The sequence below is a fragment of the Ctenopharyngodon idella genome, chromosome 20 (assembly GCF_019924925.1).
Source record: "Ctenopharyngodon idella isolate HZGC_01 chromosome 20, HZGC01, whole genome shotgun sequence".
NCBI classification, from domain to species: Eukaryota; Metazoa; Chordata; class Actinopteri; order Cypriniformes; family Xenocyprididae; genus Ctenopharyngodon; species Ctenopharyngodon idella.
The window spans coordinates 9,402,385-9,424,648 of record NC_067239.1 but is presented as its reverse complement, the minus strand read 5'-3'; the positions used below and the strand labels follow the sequence as shown (position 1 = coordinate 9,424,648).

At 38.9% G+C, this 22,264-nt stretch overlaps 1 protein-coding gene across 1 annotated transcript in view; it reads right to left on the bottom strand.

The window, feature by feature from the left end:
- Positions 1-324: 324 nt before the first annotated feature.
- Positions 325-22,264, bottom strand: part of bcl11bb (BCL11 transcription factor B b) — a 36,719-nt gene continuing 14,779 nt past the window's right edge. Inside the window, exon 3 of the mRNA XM_051875539.1 lies at positions 325-4,899. Within this exon, the coding sequence (XP_051731499.1) occupies positions 2,942-4,899 (1,958 nt within the window). The 3' untranslated portion in view covers positions 325-2,941. The remainder of the gene's footprint in view (positions 4,900-22,264) is intronic.

Below are 22,264 nucleotides of genomic sequence, written 5' to 3'. Positions count from 1 at the left end.
AAGCCATATTATTGTAATAAAAACATTAATAAATTATTAAGTTGTTAAAGTTTTATGAATCCAATTGATTAGACATGCTTTTTATTAAAAATGTCATTAAACTATTAAAATTAAAAATTAAAATGGAAAACAGAATTTAGGAAAAATAAAATGAAACTGAGAAAAATTAAAATGTACTTTAATACGTCAAGTTTTAATAGATTGTTTTTAAATTGTAAATGTATGATATGGTACTAACATGATTATAACTTTTATTCTCTGCACAATCACATAACACAGACAAAAGTTTGCCTTATTACATTGAAAATAATTAACAAAAGATGATTTTCTTGTTTGTTTTCATTTTTATTTTATTTTTTTACATCCTCCTGTGGATGGAATTACCAAAATTATGAACAGATATAGTGACAAAACATTTGAATAGACTCACAATTTCATAATGGACTGCAAAATATAAAGATTTTTTGCATCATTTCATAAAATGCCACTGAAATTACAAATACATTGAGTATTTAACAATGAACAAAACATACACGCGCATATATCCATAGAAATTTACGGAAATACCTGCACCAAAAAAGGGGGGAAGGAAAAAACAAAGGGAATAAGGAGAAAACCCTGCTATGGTATTCAATATTGTAGAAAAACAGAGGACAAAACATTTTTGTCTCATTTAAAACACATATACAGAAGAGCTCAGTATTCTTATACTTCAACACTGTAAATATCATTTAATACCAGTGTTATAGTTATTTTTTTAAATTCCAATTGTTTTGTTTTGCCTCCACTGTCAATAATTCTCTAGTCCACCAAAATAAATCAGTAAAGAAATGGCTTAGTAATTTCTCAAAGAAATCTGTGCGTTAAGTCTTTCCCTCAAAAATGAAGCACACTTCACTTTTTCCAAATAAATGGACAATCATCCTCTACAACTTTATTTGATTTGATTCCTCTTAATGAATTTAAATGATACTGGTTAGTGATAGTTTATTCGTGGATTGTTTTTTTCCCCACTTTATAGCAAGGGTTTGAACTACATCAGAAGATAAAGGCTGAATATTAATTTGAGGCACGTCCGTGTTGTCTGGTTATGTCTGTCTCCAAAAGCCACTGGTAGCAATTAAATTCAACATGCTATCTTGACTACACATTTCCTCCTGATTTTCTTTCAAGTTATGGCCACTTCCTGTCATTTACGCAAAGAGAGCTTTGACAGTTTGCAAAGTATCTGACAAGTAGGTGATAAACTAAACATCTATATTTAAAAAATGATTCTCGTCCTTATGTACATTTCTTTATGATGTACCCTGCTGACTAATTTTGAGCGGGAAACATGTGCAGCCTTAGCCTAAATTCAAATTTCTATTCAAGTCAAATAAAATGTAAACTGTAGAAAGTCACAAACATAAACGGCAGGATGTTGTAAATAACGAATATGCAGATACAGAACGTGGTGTGTGCAGAGTGGAGGCGAGGGATGGCTGTCGTGTAAATTTGAGCTGGTGATGTATGAAAGGAGACAGGTGGAGGCGATTCAGTGTGTAGAAACAGAGGTCGTAATGAGGAAATCATTTAATTCCAGGATCCTTTAGAGGACAGGCAGTCACCCAGGGCTTCCAGAGAGCCCCAGCACAATTCAGTGATTGCAGTTTCAACAACGCACAGGATGGTGCATAGAATGCTGCTACAAATGAATGGCCTGTGTGTGCGTTTACTCAAATGATTTCTTCAGGTGAGCACCTGTGCTTTATATTGGTGTCCAAATAGCTGCTAATTCATTTTTGATTTCAGAATTGATTCATTTGTGAATGAACACATTCCTTTAATAATTTAATAGTAAATGCAACAATTTGAGCTTATGAATCTTATGACTTGCCATGAACAAGTGAATCCAGTCTGAATTAGTCAAGACTGCACAATAAACATATCATAATACCATTAACATATGAAAGGATTTGACCTTGAACAAGGTTTTGACATCACTGAAACACAATTAAGAGATAGATGAAGGTGGAAGAAATGGCAAGAAATGGCAATGGATGTTATTTTGAGCGAATCTAAACATTTTCTAATCATCTTTAAAAGTAAAATATGGGATTTATAAAAATGTCAGCCTTTCGAAAAAAATATGTTAGGAATGCAAGACTGGTGGCCTCAACACTGTTTATATACAGGAATCATAATAATGTAGAGGAAATATTGTCATTTTTGTTGTCATTTGCACATTGTCATTCTCATAAATGTCATGGTTGACTAACTTTCATTTCATTTCATTTTAAAGGTTGTCAATAGAAAATCATTCAGATGCAGTCAAACTGCATCAGCTGCCTTAAACATCCCTGGGTTTTTTGCCCCTTAAAATTGTTGAATATTTTATTGTCAAAGTGACATTCAGTGCTTTACATCTATCTACTGAATATAACCCATGATGAGTGGGGCAATTAACAGCAACAATAACATGAAAACTTTCTCAGATTTTTAGAAGTTGACCTCTTCTTTAGAAATTACCCCCTTTGTTTCCTTTGAGGAAACTAGTTTAGAACACATAACTGGCTGAATGCCAAAATCTCAGTATTTGTCATATCATAAGATGGGGTGTAGAAATATAATTTCAGGAACTGAATGCATTAGAAACCCATCGATAATGTACCTGCACATGCCATGTGTCATTACAAATAATCCAATAAATACAGAAATTATTGCACAGTAGAAAGGCTCCATGAATTCCTAATGGACTACTCCTCTGTTAGTTGCTGGGAAATGCAAGAAGGGTTTTAGAACCACAGACTAACATTTCCCTGTGTTCTTGTTTCTCAGGTGGCAGTTTGTTTTCACAAAAAAAAAAAAAAAAAACAACAACAAAAAAAACACTCCAAAAAATATATAGTCAAGAAAAAAACTATCCAGCTAAACCCATAATGCAGTGCATTGAAAAGTGGTCTCAAGCTCTGTCAGCCTGCTCAAGTTTGACCTCATTGGTCAACAAATGCTCTCCATGCCACTTCTTCATGTGTTTTTCCAGGGTGCTGTACACACTGAAGGGCATGTGACAAATATCGCAGCGATAAACCTCTTTGCCAAACTGCCCATGGGTCTTCATGTGCCGGGTAAGCTTGCTGCTCTGGGCACAAGCGTAGCTGCACAGGTCACACTTGTAAGGCCTCTCACCTGTGTGGCTGCGCCGATGCACGGTCAGATTGCTGCAGTTCTTGAACACCTTACCACAGAACTCACAGGTGTCACTCCGTCGACTCTCTTTGGAGCTGGGTGGTCTCCCTGGCCCAGGACCCCGGAGCTGGAGGTGAGGTGTACTGCTGCCACTTCGCCCTGACATCCCACCACCCTCCAGAATTTCCCCTGGAGGGGTGGAGAAGCGCAGGCTGCCTGTCTCCGATGAAGAGTGCTCGGAAGAAGTGCCGAAAGGTGACTGCCTGGAGTCGTTAAAGCCCAGGAATGGCTCCCTTATGAAGTGGCGGGATGCAGCATAACCGGCAAGCAACTGAGAATACACATTTTCAGGGGATATGACGGGCACCTGTGGCAGCTCCACATCCTTCTCCACCTTGATCCTCTTGGCGGAAGACCCAGAGAGGCTGGAGCTGGAAATAGGCATTGGCTTCCGGTGAAACATCGCTGAGATGGAATCCTCCGGGCCGCAGCCTCTGCCATTCACCATGGGCCGCCTGTCTCTGTCGATATCCCTGGCTGCCGAATCTGTGTCCATCTCCTGGCATGGCCTGCTGCCTGGTGGCAGTCTCAAGTGATTGTCGAGGTTGTTGTATTGGCTTTCTGTCACTCTGTCAGTGGCCAGAGGCTTCTCCTCTGGGGAGGGTCTCGGGCCATTCTCTCTGTTTCTGCTCAACTCCGAGTCCATGCTCAGGTTGGAATCAGGCCTGCTCCCATTTTGCTGTTCTTCCTCTTCTTCCTCCTCCTCCTCTTCCTCCTCTTCTTCTTCTTCCTCCTCCTCATTATCCAATCCCTCCCTCGTGCCATTGTCCTCACTGTTTTTAAGCCCCTCTCCAGCTGAGTCTTGCCCTCCCTGCTCAGGTGAACTCCCTATGGAGCCTGACTTGTGCATGTGCGTCTTCATGTGGCGCTTTAGCTTGCTGGCCTGCGAACATGCATGGTCACAGAGATGGCACTTATAGGGTCTTTCGCCAGTGTGGCTACGTCTGTGCACAATCAAGTTGCTTTGGAACTTGAAAGTCTTGCCACAGAACTCACAGGACTTGGCTTTGCCGACCTGATTTAGTGGTGGTGAGGAATTGCCTCTGGACGGAACTGATGGCGGCTGTGAGGGTGTGGTTAGGAAAGGTAGAGGTTTGGAGCCATGCTGGAAGAGAGTGGGGCTGAGAAGCCGATGCATAGGGGGTACACGGTTAGGTGAAAGAGGGGGAGTTGGACCACCGTTGTTGTTGTTGCCCGCCAATTCACGAAGACGCTGAGAGAAGCCCATGGACGGTTCAATTCCCATCGGTGTCAGCCGCATCACTCGCTCAAAAGCACTTGGATGCTGGGACAGTAGACCCATCTCCTCTGGGCCAAGGCGTTCCAGAGGATGACGGGGTGGTGGAGGGCTTACAAAGGGCGGGGTAGATGGCAAGCGGGTTTCAATGTATCCAGGTGGTGGAGGCTCTCGTAACAGTGGGGTACCCATACGCAACAGTTGGAAAGGGTTGCTGCTATCACCCAGAAAGCTGGCTAGAGGGGAACGGGGCAAGGCATCAGCCCCCAATGGAGGAGGAAGGGCCAAGCGAGGGGTAAGCGAGCAGCTAGTAGGGTGGGTGTCCAGGTAGATGCGTATCCCATGGGTGTTCTGCGCATGCTGCAGCAGAAACCATGCACTGGTAAAGGGTTGCTTACAAGTGGTGCAGATGTAACTGGAGGGCTCATCTCTTCCTGGAAGACACAAAACAAGTGGATGGAATTAATATATACATATTAGCTATTAACTCTCTGATCTGGTGCGAGGGGAGGTTGAGATAGCACACTTTAATAGCTTTCCATGTCATTTGCGCATCTGTTTGTTCTCGATGATGGCTTTAAATGTAATCAAAGCTAAGAGTCCTCTATGGTGAGGTTCATGGATCATTTCTGTTTAAAAATTAAACAGGCAACATGTGAAAGACATTTCATTGCGTTGCGGCGACAGCCATTTTATAAGATTGAATGAAAATTACATCACCCTAAGAGGGGAGACAAGAGCTCTCTGATAGCCTAGCGGGTTATCTACTGTGAGACAGGGCCGGCTGCTCTCTAAAGCTGTGTCAAAGAGGATCTGCCTGTATGTGACTCACCCAGAATCTGAGTCACACTAGGGGGTTAGTGAGAGCACGGAAGCTCCCCGAGGGCTGGAGCCTAATGCAGATGGCAGGTATCGCCCACAGGCCACAACGCATTGTGCTAATGCTAATGTCAGCCAGACGTTAATATAGAACTCCCCATTCAACACCCCGACACCCCCACCTTTCACTATTTCCATATGGAGATAATTCTGTGGCGAAAGAAAGAGAAAGAGAGGATTAAGAAAGAAAGAGAATGAAAGGGAATCGTGTTGACAGGTCCATACATTGACAAAGTCAGGTGCATAGTTAGCTATTGTCAGTCACCCATTTACTTATATTTTTGTGATATATTTTCAGTAAAATGTACTTTGCAAATACATGCCAATGCTGTCATGTGCATGCTATCACACTGAAAAAAATTATGAATATTAACAATGCAAAGACATATCCGTTTTTGTTTTTCATAATATAAAGCAAATAACATTGCATGTTCGTGCACACAGAAGTGTCATCTGAACTGATGCATTGATTTAGATGATATATTATTTTCCTCCCCCTAAACATGTTTAAGGAGGCCACTGGTTATCAAAAAATTTGATATTTTGGGGATAATATTTTTGGGGGGGAAGGATGGGTATTTTAGAGTTTGACACCATTTAATCAGTAAGCATGTTGAGAATTGCAGGGGGAAAAACGTATTACAGGTAACATGTTTAATTTTGATAATTCTGATACAAAACGGTTAGCAATAGCATCAGTAAGCAGCATTCCATATACCCTCACAGAATCATAAGTATTTATGGTTAAGGTGTGATATCAAGGATTTGTTAAGATCATCATATTTCGTTGTGAGTGGTTCTTTGCAGATATGATTTGAGGTTTGTCTAAAAACACCTGACTAATGCAGTGAAGAGAGAGAGAAAAAGACACTGGATGTCTAAGTGGTTGTGTATGACAGGTCCACAGCCTGTGTTTGGTTTGGCTGGCCTTTAAATGGACACCTGGCAGGAGGGATTTTGGATGATAAGAGAGTAACAGAGAGAGAGACTGAGGGGACATGAGAAAAGAGGTGGTGGAGATTAGATACTAAAATACACACAGGCTGTTCATTTTCATTTTGAGGCCCTGGACATGAGCCCAAGTCTGGATAAAATCAACAACGGACATATTCTGCGCCCAACGCTAGTTCCAAAAAAGCCTCATTAACATCCCATATTCCTCTGATGGCTGTACAGGACTCAACATAGCATTGCATCGACAAAAGAGTGCAATAGAGCATTCGTGCATGCACTAATATATGCATTTGTGTGTGTGCGCTCGCGCTCTTACCCCAACATAACTGTGTGCTTGAGCTATTGCAATTTGCATCCTATCACATCATACAAAAAACACCATATGTTACTAAGGGACCGTGTCAGCTAACAGACAGGCAGACTTAATGACGACCAAAGACAAATTTCATCAACTTTCCAAACAAGCCAGAACGAGAGAGAAACCCATAGTGAATAAGTTAGGATATGCTAATGACCCATCAGAGATCCATGTCTTGTGACAGCAGCTTGTGTGGCATGATGGTGTGAAATTACCCATCAGGCACCTCAGGAACACAAATCTCCATCTGATCATGGTCCATTGGGTCCTACTGTGTGTGTGTGCCACACTACAGAGGCCTGGGAGGGCCATGTCACAGCAAAGCGCTCCAGCCAATAAAAGTGCTCATTATAGAATCATCGCTGTTCGCTCTGTGATTCAATTTGCAGTAATTACCACGGACCGCATCCATGAAACCGTTCGCTGCGGGCCGCAGAGGTCAACTGCCAGTTAACAGAGTGTCTTTTCTCCTCTCAATGTATTCAATTGCAAGAGCCTAATAGCCTAATTTTCTTCCCTCTTGCACTTCAATAAATATTGCCGGGATTACAGGTTAAACAGCTAAATTGAGTTGTGGCTGTTATATTACAGAGCTGGCTGTTGGCGTGCGTGAAGCTAACAACTCTGCAGTAGCGTTCTCGCTGTGTTAAACAGTGCTGGGATGTCTACGTGTGTGTGCGTATAGGATATGTGATTAATGACAAGCGTGCGTGTGTACGCAGAGGGGGTTTTACACTAAACTTATCCACCCTCTTGGGTTTAGTATTACAAAACCTCACGGCCAATTAGTCCATCCTCAGGGACCTCCAACCTGGGTTTAGATATGTTGATTTCAACATTTTGTGGCAATTAATTTCCTTTTAAGAGCATGAATGCAGTGACAGAGAAGTGAGGAGGAGGGGCCGGAGGGTGTTTTTTAATTATCTGCGAACAAATCTGGCAGACTTGAGAGCACTGCTGTTTCATGAGGGAAACAACATTAGCATTAGCTACTGCTGTCTCCAGCATTACCCGTCCGTGAACCAATCACTTACCGAAGCTGGACTAATGGAATAGTCATGTGATGATGTGCGAATGTGTGAAACTCGTTTGGTGTTGTCACAATGCAAGGACATGTGTGTGTGTGCGATAATATGCAGCTCGTTTGGTAATGTCACAACACAGGGACATATGAGCATGTGTGAATGCGTGGTTTGATGATGCCACAATGCAAGGACATATGTGAAACTCCTTTCATAATGTCACAATGCAAAGATAAGATTATGCATGTCAGCTGTTTTGTTGGTCCCATCGCAAGACGTGTGTGTGAATGTATTTGATGATGTCGCAATGCAAGTACAAATGCACTCATGACAATACGTGAAACTGATGCCACATTGGAAGGACACACATATGCAACTCGTTTGATGATGTCACTACCAGTGTTGGGGGGTAACGCATTACAAGTAACGCAAGTTACATAATCAGATTACTTTTTTCAAGTAACTAGTAAAGTAACTAATTACTTTTACATTTACAACAAAAAAACTGAGTTACTTTTTCAAATAGGTAATGCAAGTTACTTTGTTTTCTCATTTATTGGCTGACAGATTTCCTGTCCCCATGTCCCCATGAGAAATCGGGAGTGCAGAGACGTTGTGTGTGCTGTGTAAACATAATGGTTCTTCTAGACTAAATGTGAGCATACATTTACTCATTTACTTCTCCTGCATCCTATTCTTCTGTATTCCAAAATGGCAGCAATGCTAAAAGGTTTGCTTGTTTGAATTGCACCCTCTAATGTACAGGTGTGAATTTGCATTTCATTCAGCCTGAGGCTTATTCATTTCAGTTTTGGTGTGAAAGGGCCTTTACATTTGCCAAAAATATAACTTTTTTGTTGTTATAAAAACAAACAGCCCAGCCCAGATGAGAAAAAGTAACACAAAAGTAATGTATTGCATTACTTTCCATAAAAAGTAACTAAGTATCGTAATTAGTTACTTTTTAAGGGAGTAACGCAATATTGTAATGCATTACTTTTAAAAGTAACTTTCCCCAACACTGGTCACTACGCAAGAGCATCTCACTATGTGCAAATGTATGCAATTTTTGTGATGTTGGCACAACCCAAGGGTACATATGTGTATGCAATTGCGTGCAACTTGTTTGATGATGTCACAAGACACATGAGCATATGCAAATGCGTGAAACTTGTGTGACAACGCAAGGGCATCTATGTGTGTGCAAATGCGTGTAACACCTTTCTGAATTATATACAGACAAGTGCATGTGTGAATGCATGCAACTTATTTAATGTCACAACGCAAGGACACGAGCATATTTAAATGTGTGAAACTTCTGTGACAATGCAAGGGCATCTACATATGTGCAAATACATGCAATGAGTTGAAGACAAGTGCACGCGAACAATGTGTTTGATGATGTCGCAACGCAAGGACATATGAGCATATGCATATGTTTGAAACTCATGTGACAAAATAAAGGCATCTATGTGTGTGCAGTTGCATGAAACGCATTTAAGTATGTGCAAAATTGTGCAACATGTTCTGTAATCATACCACAAAGACAAGTGCATGTACAAATACATGAAACTTGTTTGATGATGTCACAACGTAAAAAAAAACATATGAGCATGTGCAAATGCGTGAAACTCGTGTGACAGCGCAAGGGGTGTGTGCAAAAACAAGTGCGTGTGCGAATGACTCTAGATAAAGTCACAATGCAAGGACATTATGTGCACATGAAAATGCATATAACTAGTATGATGATGTCACAATTCTAAAATAGCAATGCAAAAATGTGTGCATGTGTGTGTACAACTCGGTCCTGGCAATCTCACAGCTCTGCCCCTTGAACCCGTTACATTCCTAGCTGTCGAAAGCCACAGCAGTGGATTTGCATAGAGAACAAAGGACGAGGTGATGCCATGGGGACTATGACACGCCTTCACTCCCCTCTGGACCCTCCCCCCCACCCCAAACGTCCCCTCTGTGCACCTGTCACAAGTCTGGCTGACACCTCACGCCGCAGTAACATGGGCCCTCATTAGCATGCCTGTGATCTGGGGCTCCCAGGGGCTTGTGGGGCCTCACCTCGCATCACTGATGTCTTGTTTGTGATGATCGTGGCTAATCAGGGGGCCAGACCACTATGCTAATGAGAAACACAGAGGTGCAGCATTCTGTGTAGTGCAACTCTGCTATCTGTGCCACCAACACACTCTAGGGATTGGTGATGTGATCTGGATGCGAGTGTTTGTGTCTGAGAGAGGTAAACAATGCCTATGCACTGCTATGGGAAGAGTAACATGGAATATGTTATTTTTCTAAAAAAAAAAAAAATACTTTTATTGATTCTTTGAAGTCAATTTAGATCAGGGGTGTCCAAACTCATCCTGGAGGGCCACTGTCCAGCAAAGTTTCGCTCTTAAGTGTGCCTAAACACACCTGCCTGGAAGTTTCTAATATGCCTAGTAAGACCTTGATTTGCTGGTTCAGATGTGCTTAATTGGGCTTGGAGCTGAACTCTGCAGGACATTGGCCCTCCAGGAGCAGGATTAGACACCCCTGATTTAGATTAATTGCGATATAACTATGCCTCTAGTAGAAACAAATGGAATTGCAAAAATAATGATTGTTCACCGACAGGTTTTCTGAACACTCCTCCTGTCTGTCTTTCAACAATCAGAACTCTACTTATAACTGACTCTGCATATTAAGATTTAATAATTAGAATGCTTTAAAAATGACATACTTCAGCTTTGAATTTTATAGGTGGTTCACTCTCTATCCTTCTCTTGCTGTTTCTCTCTGTCTGTCTGGATTTCTCTCAGTCCTCATGATAGATGTGACTGTACTACTGTATTGATTGAGCTGTAGGCCTTAACAGACCATGATATTGTCCTTGATAAATGATTATGACAAAGAAATAAATGATTTTGGCAGGAAGATGATGAGTGGAAAGCCAGACCACATGCTGGGGCCAAAACCACCATACCAGTTTCTTGAGGGGATTCTAATATTTTCATGCTAAATTCAGCCCGCAGCGAAGTGTGTGTGTGTGTGTCTGTCTGTCTGTCTGCATCCTCTTTGATGTGCTCTGCTTGTAGGAAATAAACAACTTTGTTGTTAACAAACAGTGATATTAATCAATAATTTTCACTAACAATATCTAAAAATTCCTAAATCAAGATAAATTTTATTTGAGAAATAAAATGAAAAATAAAATAAAAACGAATGTATAAAAATAGTGTTTGTTTTCAGATAATATACCATTGGCAAAAATGTGATGCTTAAAACTTGTTCAGTGACCTAAGAATAATAAACTAGGCAATATAAATACTTCCTGTATCTTATTTTAGGAATATTTAGACTTCATAAAACAAAACAAAAACACTGATTAAGAAAGTGATTTTTGTTGGCCCAACAAGAAAACAATCTTGATAACCATGAGCCAGGTGCTTAGTGTGAAAGCCTGCTCTGACAATACCATAAACTGAACTAATAATTACCTTTATCAATTTCACTGTAGTCTTTTTTTACCCATAATCCTTCTGTAGTTCAGTGCTCTGGTGGATTAGAGTTATCTGTGATTCCTGGCCATAATGAGGACGGACAACTGTATATGAAAAGACTCCCATTCTACAGTGGAAAAAATGTGTGTAGAGAAGCCACAGAGGATAGTGGCAGGCATAGTGGTTATGGCAGGCACACACACATACATATACACACGTCTCCTGTCTAAGTGAAAGCAGGCCTGTTGCAGTAACCGTTCCAATCTGTCTCCATCTGCAGGAGCACAGAGGAGGGACATCACAAACTGTGGCCTCACAGCACATACACAAGCATATTGATGCATATAAATGCAAGAGTCACCTACATACCCACAGTCACACCTACACATACACAAACTTATATGTTCTCAGCCATTGTTGCAAACCAAAAAAAGAAAAAAAATGAACGAAAAAACACCTAGACCCCATATCCAAACCCACTAACACACAAAATCTGTTTAGCAGTTTGGGTTAAGGCCAATTCTCAAGGCCTGCACTGCAAAAAAAAAAAAGAAAAAAAAAGAAAAAAAAGAAAAATAGCAACAACTTCTAATCAGTGTTTTTTCCCTTGTTTTCTGGTGCAAATTACATTACTTAATATTAATCCTTAAATGCATGAATGTTTCGCCAATCATTATTACATATTTGGGTCTTTAGAGACCCGGATTTATATCTAACACGGATGGATCTCTAACTGCCACAATAATCTATGTGCTCAATTACTGCTTTCTGATGCACCACGCATTATGTAATCATATTGGAAAGGTCACGCGTTTCGTAAGCGGAAGTACAGCGGTAGGGCAAAAAACTAATTTTCTCCTCCAACTTCAAAATTGTCCGACATCATTGCTTTACCTATTTTTTGTAAAGGGTGTTTGACTTAGTCTTTGCACACTTGCTCTGTAGACACTGGATCTGCCTACGTCATGTGTGACCTTTCCAACGTGATTATGTAATGTGTGGCGCCTCGCAGAGCTATTGCAAGATGAGCATTTGTGATTAAAAAATGACCAATCGTTTCGCTAGATAAGACCCTTATTCCTCGGCTGGGATCGTGTAGAGCCCTTTGAAGCTGCATTTAAAATGCAATTTGGACCTTCAACCTGTTGTACCCCAGTGAAGTCCACTATATGGAGAAATTTCCTGGAATGTTTTCCTCAAACACCTTAATTTCTTTTCGACTGAAGAAAGAAAGGCATAAACATCTTGGATGATATGGGGGTGAACTAATCCTTTAATTAGAAAACAGACACAACAGGTTTTAAGGGTCGATAAAGACCCAAGGTATGCTTTTAAGAGTTAAGGATCCACTTATACTTTTTTTTCACTGGCTAATATGACATTCCTCTGAGACTTATACTGACACCTAGAGGTGTGGATTCAAGCGAAATGTTTCAGTTACCGATGCCATTGTAGAAATGCATTATTCAGAGTTTGCCATGATTAGCAAACAAACAAACAAGTGTACAATAACAGATTACTGAGATAAAGCAAGTGTTTGGGCGGTTATGTGAATGGCAGCGCTCAAGAGGTGGCCTGCTTTATGTAAATTAAATCATTTATTGGGCAAATAATATTACTGTTATCTTATAAATGTGTACATGATTTCTAACATATATATATATAAAACATAACATATATACATTTGTAAAAGCAAATTTATATTGCTTTAAAGATCTTAAAACAAGACAAAAATTCTTTTTTTTTTTTTTGCAGTGCACCATGAGCCTTCACCTATCTGACACACCTACATCAGCCTTCCACATCCTCTTGCACGCTTACTGCCAGTCTCATGAAAAAACAGGCCAGCCAAGGGTAGCATAACCGTCTAAATGAAAACACATGCCACCCTAGAGTGCCCTGTCATCATCTGATACTGCCAGAGCGAAGACGTCCTACGGCGCAGACGGGAATGGACAGTGAAAAACAACTGGAAAGACTTCTCTGTCAGTAAGAGCTATGACTCTTGGCTCGGTGAGAACAGAGAGAAGTGCATTAGCACAGCATTTTGTGGCATTGCAACTAGTCTGAATCATAGCTTGGAGTGTGCGTCACCGCGTTAAGATCTGGCTGGCGTGAAAAGGCGTTCAAGAAGAGCTGCAGGAACTTGATGGATGACACTGGTGCTTGCGGCTGAAGGGAGACTCGGAAAAGCCAGCGGGGTGGAGAGAAAAAAGCAAATAGGGGGACAGCAAGGGACCAGTTCAAAGCAAACATTGCTCCATGTCATCGCAATCACACAATCATACCCTGGATCACAATCAAATCTCCCACCCGTATATCTAGCGGTTTGCGCTAATAGCTAATCTCTGTATGTTTGACATGAGACAGAATGAAAATAGCCTTGCGTTAGTTAAGCTGTTACTTTGAAAAAGTTTTGCCCTTTAGATCATTTTAATCCTTTCAATTTTACATGTTTTAGAAGTAATGATCGATTTAAAAAAATATCCATTAACATACTCATTCATCTCTGTTTGGCTATTGCAGGACTTCCCAGAAGTGCACAGTTTGAATTCTGCCATTTTGCTCGTGGCCGCTCAGTTCTATTAAAGTTTTATTAAACATTAAATCTGACTACACTGCAAGAAAAAAAAAAGATTTTCTTCTTTTTTTATCGTATTTTACAGTACAAATGTCTAAACATTCTTAAATGAAGATACAATTACTTGAAAAGCAAAATCACATAATATAAAGTCTTGATTTCTGAAAAATGTATCATAATTAAGTGACTTCACACTTAAAACTCAGCAAAGAAGACTTTATATCTTAAAAAGATTAATGTATGTTTTGCATGCTGGGATGCTGGTTACTGTTTTGCTTGTCCCCAGTAAGACCAGCACTATTACTAGCTCTAATCAGCATAAACCAGCCTGGACCAATATAAAATTCATGCTGGTTCATGCTGGATTTTTCATGTGTGAGCAAGGGAAGCAGAAAAGAACGGAGAGCTATCCCGTATGTGAAATAATTGCCCTGGTATTTTTTGGATTACGTCTACTATAATGGTCCCCAGCTGGGCTCAGGCTTCTATACCCATTTAAAGCTCACTGTAAAAATCCCCAGGCCCTCAGTGCGCCTTCCCAAACAATCAGGGCCCTGTAAAACAGCTCCTTAGATACCTTATGTGCCGGGATCTGCGACACATGCCAGTCATGTGAATGGGTTCCACTTCTGTTGCGTTCAGCAGGACCAAAGCTGCAGCGCTACGACTGGTGCAAGAATCAGTGAGTACCCATAATCCTTAGCACAGATACAGGTGACCACAAACTCAGATGCCAAATCTAAAGCATGTAGTCCAAGGCTAAAACTTAGGCTGCATAATATATAGCACATTCTAAATTTTATGCAATATTAGAATTAACATGTCTCAAATCATCAACAACAACAACCAAAAAAATAAAGTGCCTGGATGATGTTTTACACTGAGATAATGTGTCCTCATTATGTGTTTCTCAACATTAGAAAATTAGTTTATGTTGGATATTTAATTGTGGACTTATGTATCTGCCAACTTTTAGATTTATACTATGTTCAGAATACTAGTTTACTATGGTTAGTTACTGTTAGTTAATGCATTAATTAACATTGACTAACAATGAGCAACACATTTGTTACAGTATTTATTAATCTCTGTTAATGTTAGTTAATAAAAGTACAACTATACACACTATACACTAAATAGTATGTTAAACAGCATGCATTATATAGTGTTTCAAACAGTTGTATGCTACATTAGAAATACAATATTTAGTAGTTGCATAGTGATGTCCACTTTGTATCCTGGAAATAAAAACTGATATTAGACATTTTTAATCCAGTCCAATTAAGATGTTTAAAATTGTGTCTAATATTGTTTCGGATTCATCTGCCACACCAGAAATGGAAGATCAAGCGCATTGCATTGTGGGATAGAGTACTGAGTGCAGTGTCCTCTTTTGCATACTGCACATTTTTAAACGATGAAGTATATGTAGTACATAACCATGCAATAATACAATAATCATTAATCATACAATAATAAACTTAAAGAAAAAGCTCCAGATTATCCCAATATTAACCCATTTAGAAGCACTATTTCTTGAAAAGCATCTCTTTAAAGATGAAGTGTCATGTTCTTGGTCTAATTTTTATTATACTTTTTTTGCATTTAACATGTAAATCTACATTATAAAACATTGAGTTCTAATTTTCACTTTGAAAATGAAATATTTTCTGTTTATCTCACTACAAACAATAATAGTTGTATTATGCACATTATAATTGTTATTTATACTTAAATACCGCATGTTTATACAAATTTTTTTCAGGCCACACACACACAACTTATCTGACACCTAAATTAATCTATCAATATTAGCCAATGTTAGATATTTATAGTTAATATTGGGTGTTTAATTGTGGACTCTTTTATCAGCATACTGTAAGTTTAGATTTGCACTTGTATATGTTCAGAATGGAATAATATATTGTACTTTAAACTTTTTTTTTTTTTACATTTAACGTGCATATACACTAAAATACATTATAATAATGTAAGTTCTCATTTTCACATTGAAAATGAAATACTTTCTATGTTTATCTCAAGGCAAATGTTCATATGCGCATTATAATTGTTGTTTATACTTAATACCGCATGTTTATCCAACTCTGTTTCAGACCACACACACAAACTTGTCTAATACCCAACTTAATATTAAAATCCATTGTTATAACTCTCTGAGCTCTACTCTTAGGACTAACCAGCATCCCAGAAGTCCCTCCTCTATTATTTATAACTTTTTTTTTGTCAGACAGTAGACCTTTGTTCTTCTACATCTTTCATACTGTGCATTATAATTATTGTGAGATGTAAATTAACCTATACGTAATTCATAATATTGATTTGTAGTTTTTAGTGTTTTATTTATTTATTAAAGTTACAATTTATCTTACTACATATACTTTCCATCCATGTACTACTTTTAGTGTGCAGAAATATGCAAATTAAGAAGAGAAGTTTTGTATCAACAGTTATAATTACTGATTAACAACATTGACAGTTAACTGCTTCATGCCAGTCATACTTATGAGAACAAAAGTTAAAAGAGAGAGTGCCGATTCCTCCGTCGTGTGTCATCTCGCCCTCAGTCCTGCACCGAAGCCCTCTTCATCCTCTGCTGGGGGAGATCAGCTTCTCCCAAGGCTGTTTTCACAATGATGCGTTTTCAGCTTTTGGCACAGCTCCCCGCATAGCTTATGGTTAAGAACAGTCTTTCATCTAGCCAATGCCTTCAGCAAACATACCGGGAGGGCCACATCTGCCGCACACTACATGCAAGAACAAGCCCTTACTGGCATGAATAAAAACTGATAAGATCCAGGGTTTATTCATTCAGTGGGCTGCCAGGGAGGGTTTAATGCTGAATTATCATGGCGGCTCTCATCCTACAAATCTCAGACTGTAATGTCATCAACCACTATCAACATGACAGAGCAGCCCCCTCCCCTTATTTTGGAGTACTGGACTCGTGCTGAAGTACTTGCTGCTGATTCGTGAGATGGGAACAAACCAAAAAAGACAGCTAATAAAAAAAAAACCTGCTGTGATCTCACACTAAGATACAAGCATGGTGCATTCAACTCTGTATACTCCCAGTAAAGTATGCCAGAATGCAGTAGTCTGCAGCAAACCGACCTGCAAGATTATGAATTGCAACATGCAAATTACATTAATTGATTTGAATTATTCCTTTAATGTATTCAAGGGACACTCCACCCAAAAAGGAATATTCTCTCTTCATTTACTCACCCTCATGCCATCCCAGATGTATGTGACTTTCTTTCTTCAGATGAACACAAATTGAGATTTTTAGAAAAATATTCCATGTCTGTGATGGTTCGAAACCACGCAAAGCACACACAACAACAGCTGATAAATCAATGTGAAGCGAGAGATGTGTGTAAAAAAAACCACTAATATTTAACTGTTTCCCCGCCAGTGTTTTTTTTTTTTTTTTTGATAATTTTCACAAAACTTTCATGGTCCCTAAAATATTTTGTTGTATGAATATCTGAACATGCCATATATCAAAAGAAAGAACAGAGCCTCTGCTTAAAAAAAGGGACTACAATGTGCATAAGCAATGCTTTTATAGCTCGTTTTTGCTTCTGTCTGTGTTTTGATCTGGATTCCAGAGATTGTGTACTCCTTCAGAAGATATGTTATAGTGTCCCCTACCGTATAACAGTGAGAACACGGAAATCCATCAATGGTGGGGAAGCGGTGTGACATAAATGACAGAAAACTCTGTCAATGGCGGGGAAAGAGTTAAAAAAAATTTAACTATAAACCATTCTTTCCGGCCAACTGTCACAATAGCGTCCCCTACCGTATAACAGTGAAAATGTGAAAAAACAGAAAATTCCAGAAAATCAATGGCAGGGAAGCGTTGTGACATAAATGACGGAAAATTCCGTCAATGGCAGGGAAGCATTGTGTCATAAATGATGATAAATTTTGTCAATGGTGGGGAAAGAGTTAAAACTTTAACTATAAACCATTCCTTCCGGCTAACTGTCACAATAGCGTCACCTACTATATAACAGTGAAAACACGGAAAGCCAGAAAATTCCGTCAATGGCGGGAAAGCATTGTGTCATAAATGACGGAAAATTCCATCAATGGCGGGGAAAGAGTTAAAACTTTTTTAACTATAAACCATTCCTTCCAGCCAACTGTAACAATTTTCCCCTACCGTATTAAAAGTGAAAATGCGGAAAACCAGAAAATTCCATTAATGGCGGGGAAGCGTTGTGACATAAATTATGGAATATTCTGTCAATAGCGGAGAAGCATTGTGTCGTAAATGATGGAAAATTTTGTCAATGGCGGGGAAGGAGTTAAAACTTCAATAACTATAAACCATTCCTTCCGACCAACTGTCACAAAAGCGTCCCCTACCATATAACAATGAATACATGGAAAGCCGGAAAATTCCATCAATAATGGGGAAGTGTTGTGTCATAAATGACGGAAAATTCCATCAATGGCGGGGAAGCATTGTGTCATAAATGACAGAAAATTCTGTTAATGGCGGAGAAAGAGTTACAACTTTTTTAACTATAAACCATTCCTTCCGGCCAACAGTCACACTCAGATTCATGAGTTTACACTTGATGTAAACGTTAGCACGTGAAGCACGATGTAAGCAAGTTGTGAAACCCACGCGAGAAGTAACGTGGAAGCACAGAGGACCATCACATCTTGTGTGAGTTTCATAACGTCCTGATGTTTACATCAAACAAACGCGCATATGACAGTTGACTGGAAGCCACAGTTTATACATTTAAAAGGTTACACTTTATTTCAGTGGTTCACTTTAGACATTCTACTATTGTACTACATGTCAAATAACTCTCATTAGATTATTAGTATACTGTAGTAGACTGTTAGATTAGGGTTATGTGTTAGGGTTAGGGTTAGTAGAATAAGTTGACATGCATTTGCAAAGTTACTTATAGTCAGTAGAAGGTCTGTTGGGGGAGCATCAAAATAAAAGTACTCTAATGACTGGTAGTTGACATGTAGTTGCAAAGTTACTTATAGTTAGTAGAATGTCTAAAGTAGACCATTAAAATAAAGTGTTACTGTTTAAAAAAGCATTGTTCTCACACACACCTATCAGTTCACTTGAGAACACAATTATTCATCAACTAGGGTTGTGTGGATTACCGTAATGTTTGCTTTGTGTGGTTTTTGAAGCGTCAACTTTGGATGTCCCATACACTTGCATTATATGGACTCACTGAGATGTAATTTTTTTTTCTAAATATCATCTGAACAAAGAAAGTCATCTGGGATGGCATGAGGATCAGTAAATAATCAGAATTTTCATTTATAAGTGGGGTATGGTGAAAAAACACAGACAGTATGCGCAAATAAACAATGTTATCAGTGGCCACAATTCATTCCCAGTGAATTCTCTGGTTATTTTAAAACTGGCATTAATATACTGTGAAAATACAAACAGACTGAGAAAAAAAGTAAAGTTGTATGAGAAAGAACTACTTTTACTTTTACGGTGCCACCCAGCAGGACTCCACATACAGTGACAGAAATTTGCCACCAAACTCTGACTGACGCTAAACCACAGCAATGGAAGAAAACACTGTTTACTGCAGTATAACTCAGTGCAGTCTCTTGATAATGACACTGTTTTTATTAACATCCTTTCAAATGTTCACAGACTCAGAGCTTTTCTAAACTAAACACGTAAAATGTTTGTTGTCAATAAACCACGTGCCATGTGGAAGATGACATTAAAGTACAGACAGATTGCACATGTTGCAGGTTTGAGAGAGTCGTAACCGATAATCCTTCACTGTCTGCCCGAGACAGCCCCCAAAAGAGCCTTCTCCTTTGGGCATCAGCATGTGTGTGGCTTGGCTGCCTGACTGTGACACTGTAGTCAGTGTTTGGCAAATAACTCTCCACTTTCTCACCCTGCAGTGCCAAGACTATTGTAATGTCTTACTGGCAGAGCCATCCTAATGTCAAGTGAATAAAAGGAAAGAGAAATAAAATACATTAAGACTTGTCTGTTTTACTTCTTTTTTTTTTCAATTAAAATGGCATAAATTAACAGATGTGACCTGACCATGAATATACTGAATATGAATATACTGCTGAGAAAAACAGTTTAGACGAGCCTAAGTCTGGTTTTAAAGGGGTTTCGGGCACTTACTAATTCAGACTGGAAGATCAGATAATCACCAGGGTAAGAGATCACTAGGGCTGCACAATATCGAAAAAAAAGACATTGCGATTGTCTGTGTTGTATGTTGCGATGTCACTAGCTTTTTAAATAGTCATATTTGGAAAGAATGAATCATTCTAGAATGACTGGGGTGATTTTGTTGGGGAGTGCATCTGGATAAAAGCTAAAAATTGAAAAATGACTGTTTACTAATTTTTACTCATTTACTAATTAATGGGAAAGACCAACTAAAACCTCTTTCAGTTACCATAATGTGAACGAAAAAAAAAAAAAAACTCTTTCCACTTCAGTTTTGTATATCCTGTAGGTCACATTCCCACTGTTTTTGACCCATGATATGACTATAAAATAATTATTATTATTTTAATAATTATAATTATTATTTTATTGTGACTATTATTCAATAAAATATATATATAATGTATTGTAACAATACTATTGTAGTGTAAAATTAACGAATATCATAAAATTGTAGTATTAATATTTACGTCTTAATTTCTTAAATGTCAAATATTTAACCATTGTGCTTTTACTGTGTTGAAGCTCTGTGAGTTTCAGAGTGAAGCGTGGCACTGTGTTCATTTACACACATTCAGCTCATTATACGTTAATTCAGCCTCTTGTGGTTCATTTACTGTGAAACAAAATGCAGAAACACTGTATCATGAGCTGCATGCATGTAGGTGAACACAGTGAATTTCACTCTCAAACTCACAGTGCACGTATTTATTAAATCACTGCCGGTGCGATCTGATAACCGCACTAAGCCATATCTCAATATTGATTCATTTACAATACATCATGCCGCCCTAGAGACCAGCTTAAACCAAAAAAGACCAGCAAACCAGCTTAGAAGGGAAGGTTTTAAAATAGAGCTGCAGTGTTATATTGGTAGCAGTACAGATTACATCCAGCATTTTGAAGCACTGTCATCTCACCATCCTTGCAAGTTCTTCTTAAATATTTTTCTTGAATTCAATCATGGATAATTTGACAAAAGTGCGATAGTGAGACAGAAAGGAAGAGGGAAAAAAGCGTTACACATCTGGTCAACACCATCAGCACATGTTGAAATTTAGTGGCGACGCTCACAGTCCAAATTAGTGGCGAGTTTTATTCCCTGCTGTGGAAGGAAAAATATCAAATCTGCTGCCATATGACTACAATAAAGTGGTATGTGGAGCGTTTGATGCCTTCATGTGGGAGACTTTAACTCTTTCCAGGACTCGGCGTGGAGCGCACATGCAGCGCTGTCCTGCTCTATAATGCATCCAACATGGACCAGGTTGACCCCTGCCGGCAGACAGCACCAATCAGACTGCGAAGGGGTGGTCTCGTTTGGATGGATCCCAAAAATAAGCAGGCCTGAAATCCCAGAGGCTCTAACCACAGGCACCCTGCAACAGAGATGCTGGCATAGCTTGGGTGTTGCAAGGGATCATGGGTATGGTTTTTGTTAAGTGCCAGGCATCATGGCTTTATGTTTTACTGCTACAGGTCAGAGGTCAGTGAGATTGGTACAGCAGGACTATCCATCAAACACTATAGAGACATCTGAGATCTGAATGAGATTTGATGGCTTGTAGATCAGCAAAATGTTGAAGTGTGTAATTGTTTTGATGTTTAAATACTTTATCCTACCTAAGCGTAGTAAATAGGGCATTTATAGGTTGATTCTTTGAAAAATTATGAATACTGGGTGGGGCTATGTGTTTGTTGACCAATGGCAAAAGGGAGAAAAACAATTTCAAAACAATTGTTGTTTTTTTTGTTTTTTTTTTTAAAAATACATACTTCAACCATTCATCTTTGTGCTCCTTCCTTTATGAAAACTACCTTTAAATATGGTTTTAATTGCAATTTTAATTGCTTGTACAATGGTAAGTTTTGCCACTATTTGTCAGTGAAATTAAATAATCTGTCTTTATAATGTATTAATATTGCCTGTAAAAAAATCTGACTAAAATGTACTGGTTTTAATTTGAATTTGAGTTGAGAATTTATTGCTGTTGATTTGCTGAATTGAAAATAAACTGATCTTAATCTGGTATGTGGCGACACAAAAATGGGTCGCAGATCTGTTCAGATAAGGTTGCAGATAGCAGGGGGAAAACAAAACTACAGTAAATGCAAATAATAAAATGCAATTACTTATCAATGGATATTCAATTAAAAAATGTTTTAAAAAGGGTGAAAAAAAGTCTCCCTATGATTTGTTTTTTGACAGCAAAGGATGTACATCCAATCAAACTCACAAAGATGCACAAACACAAGGACAGGATGTGTGACATGCACTT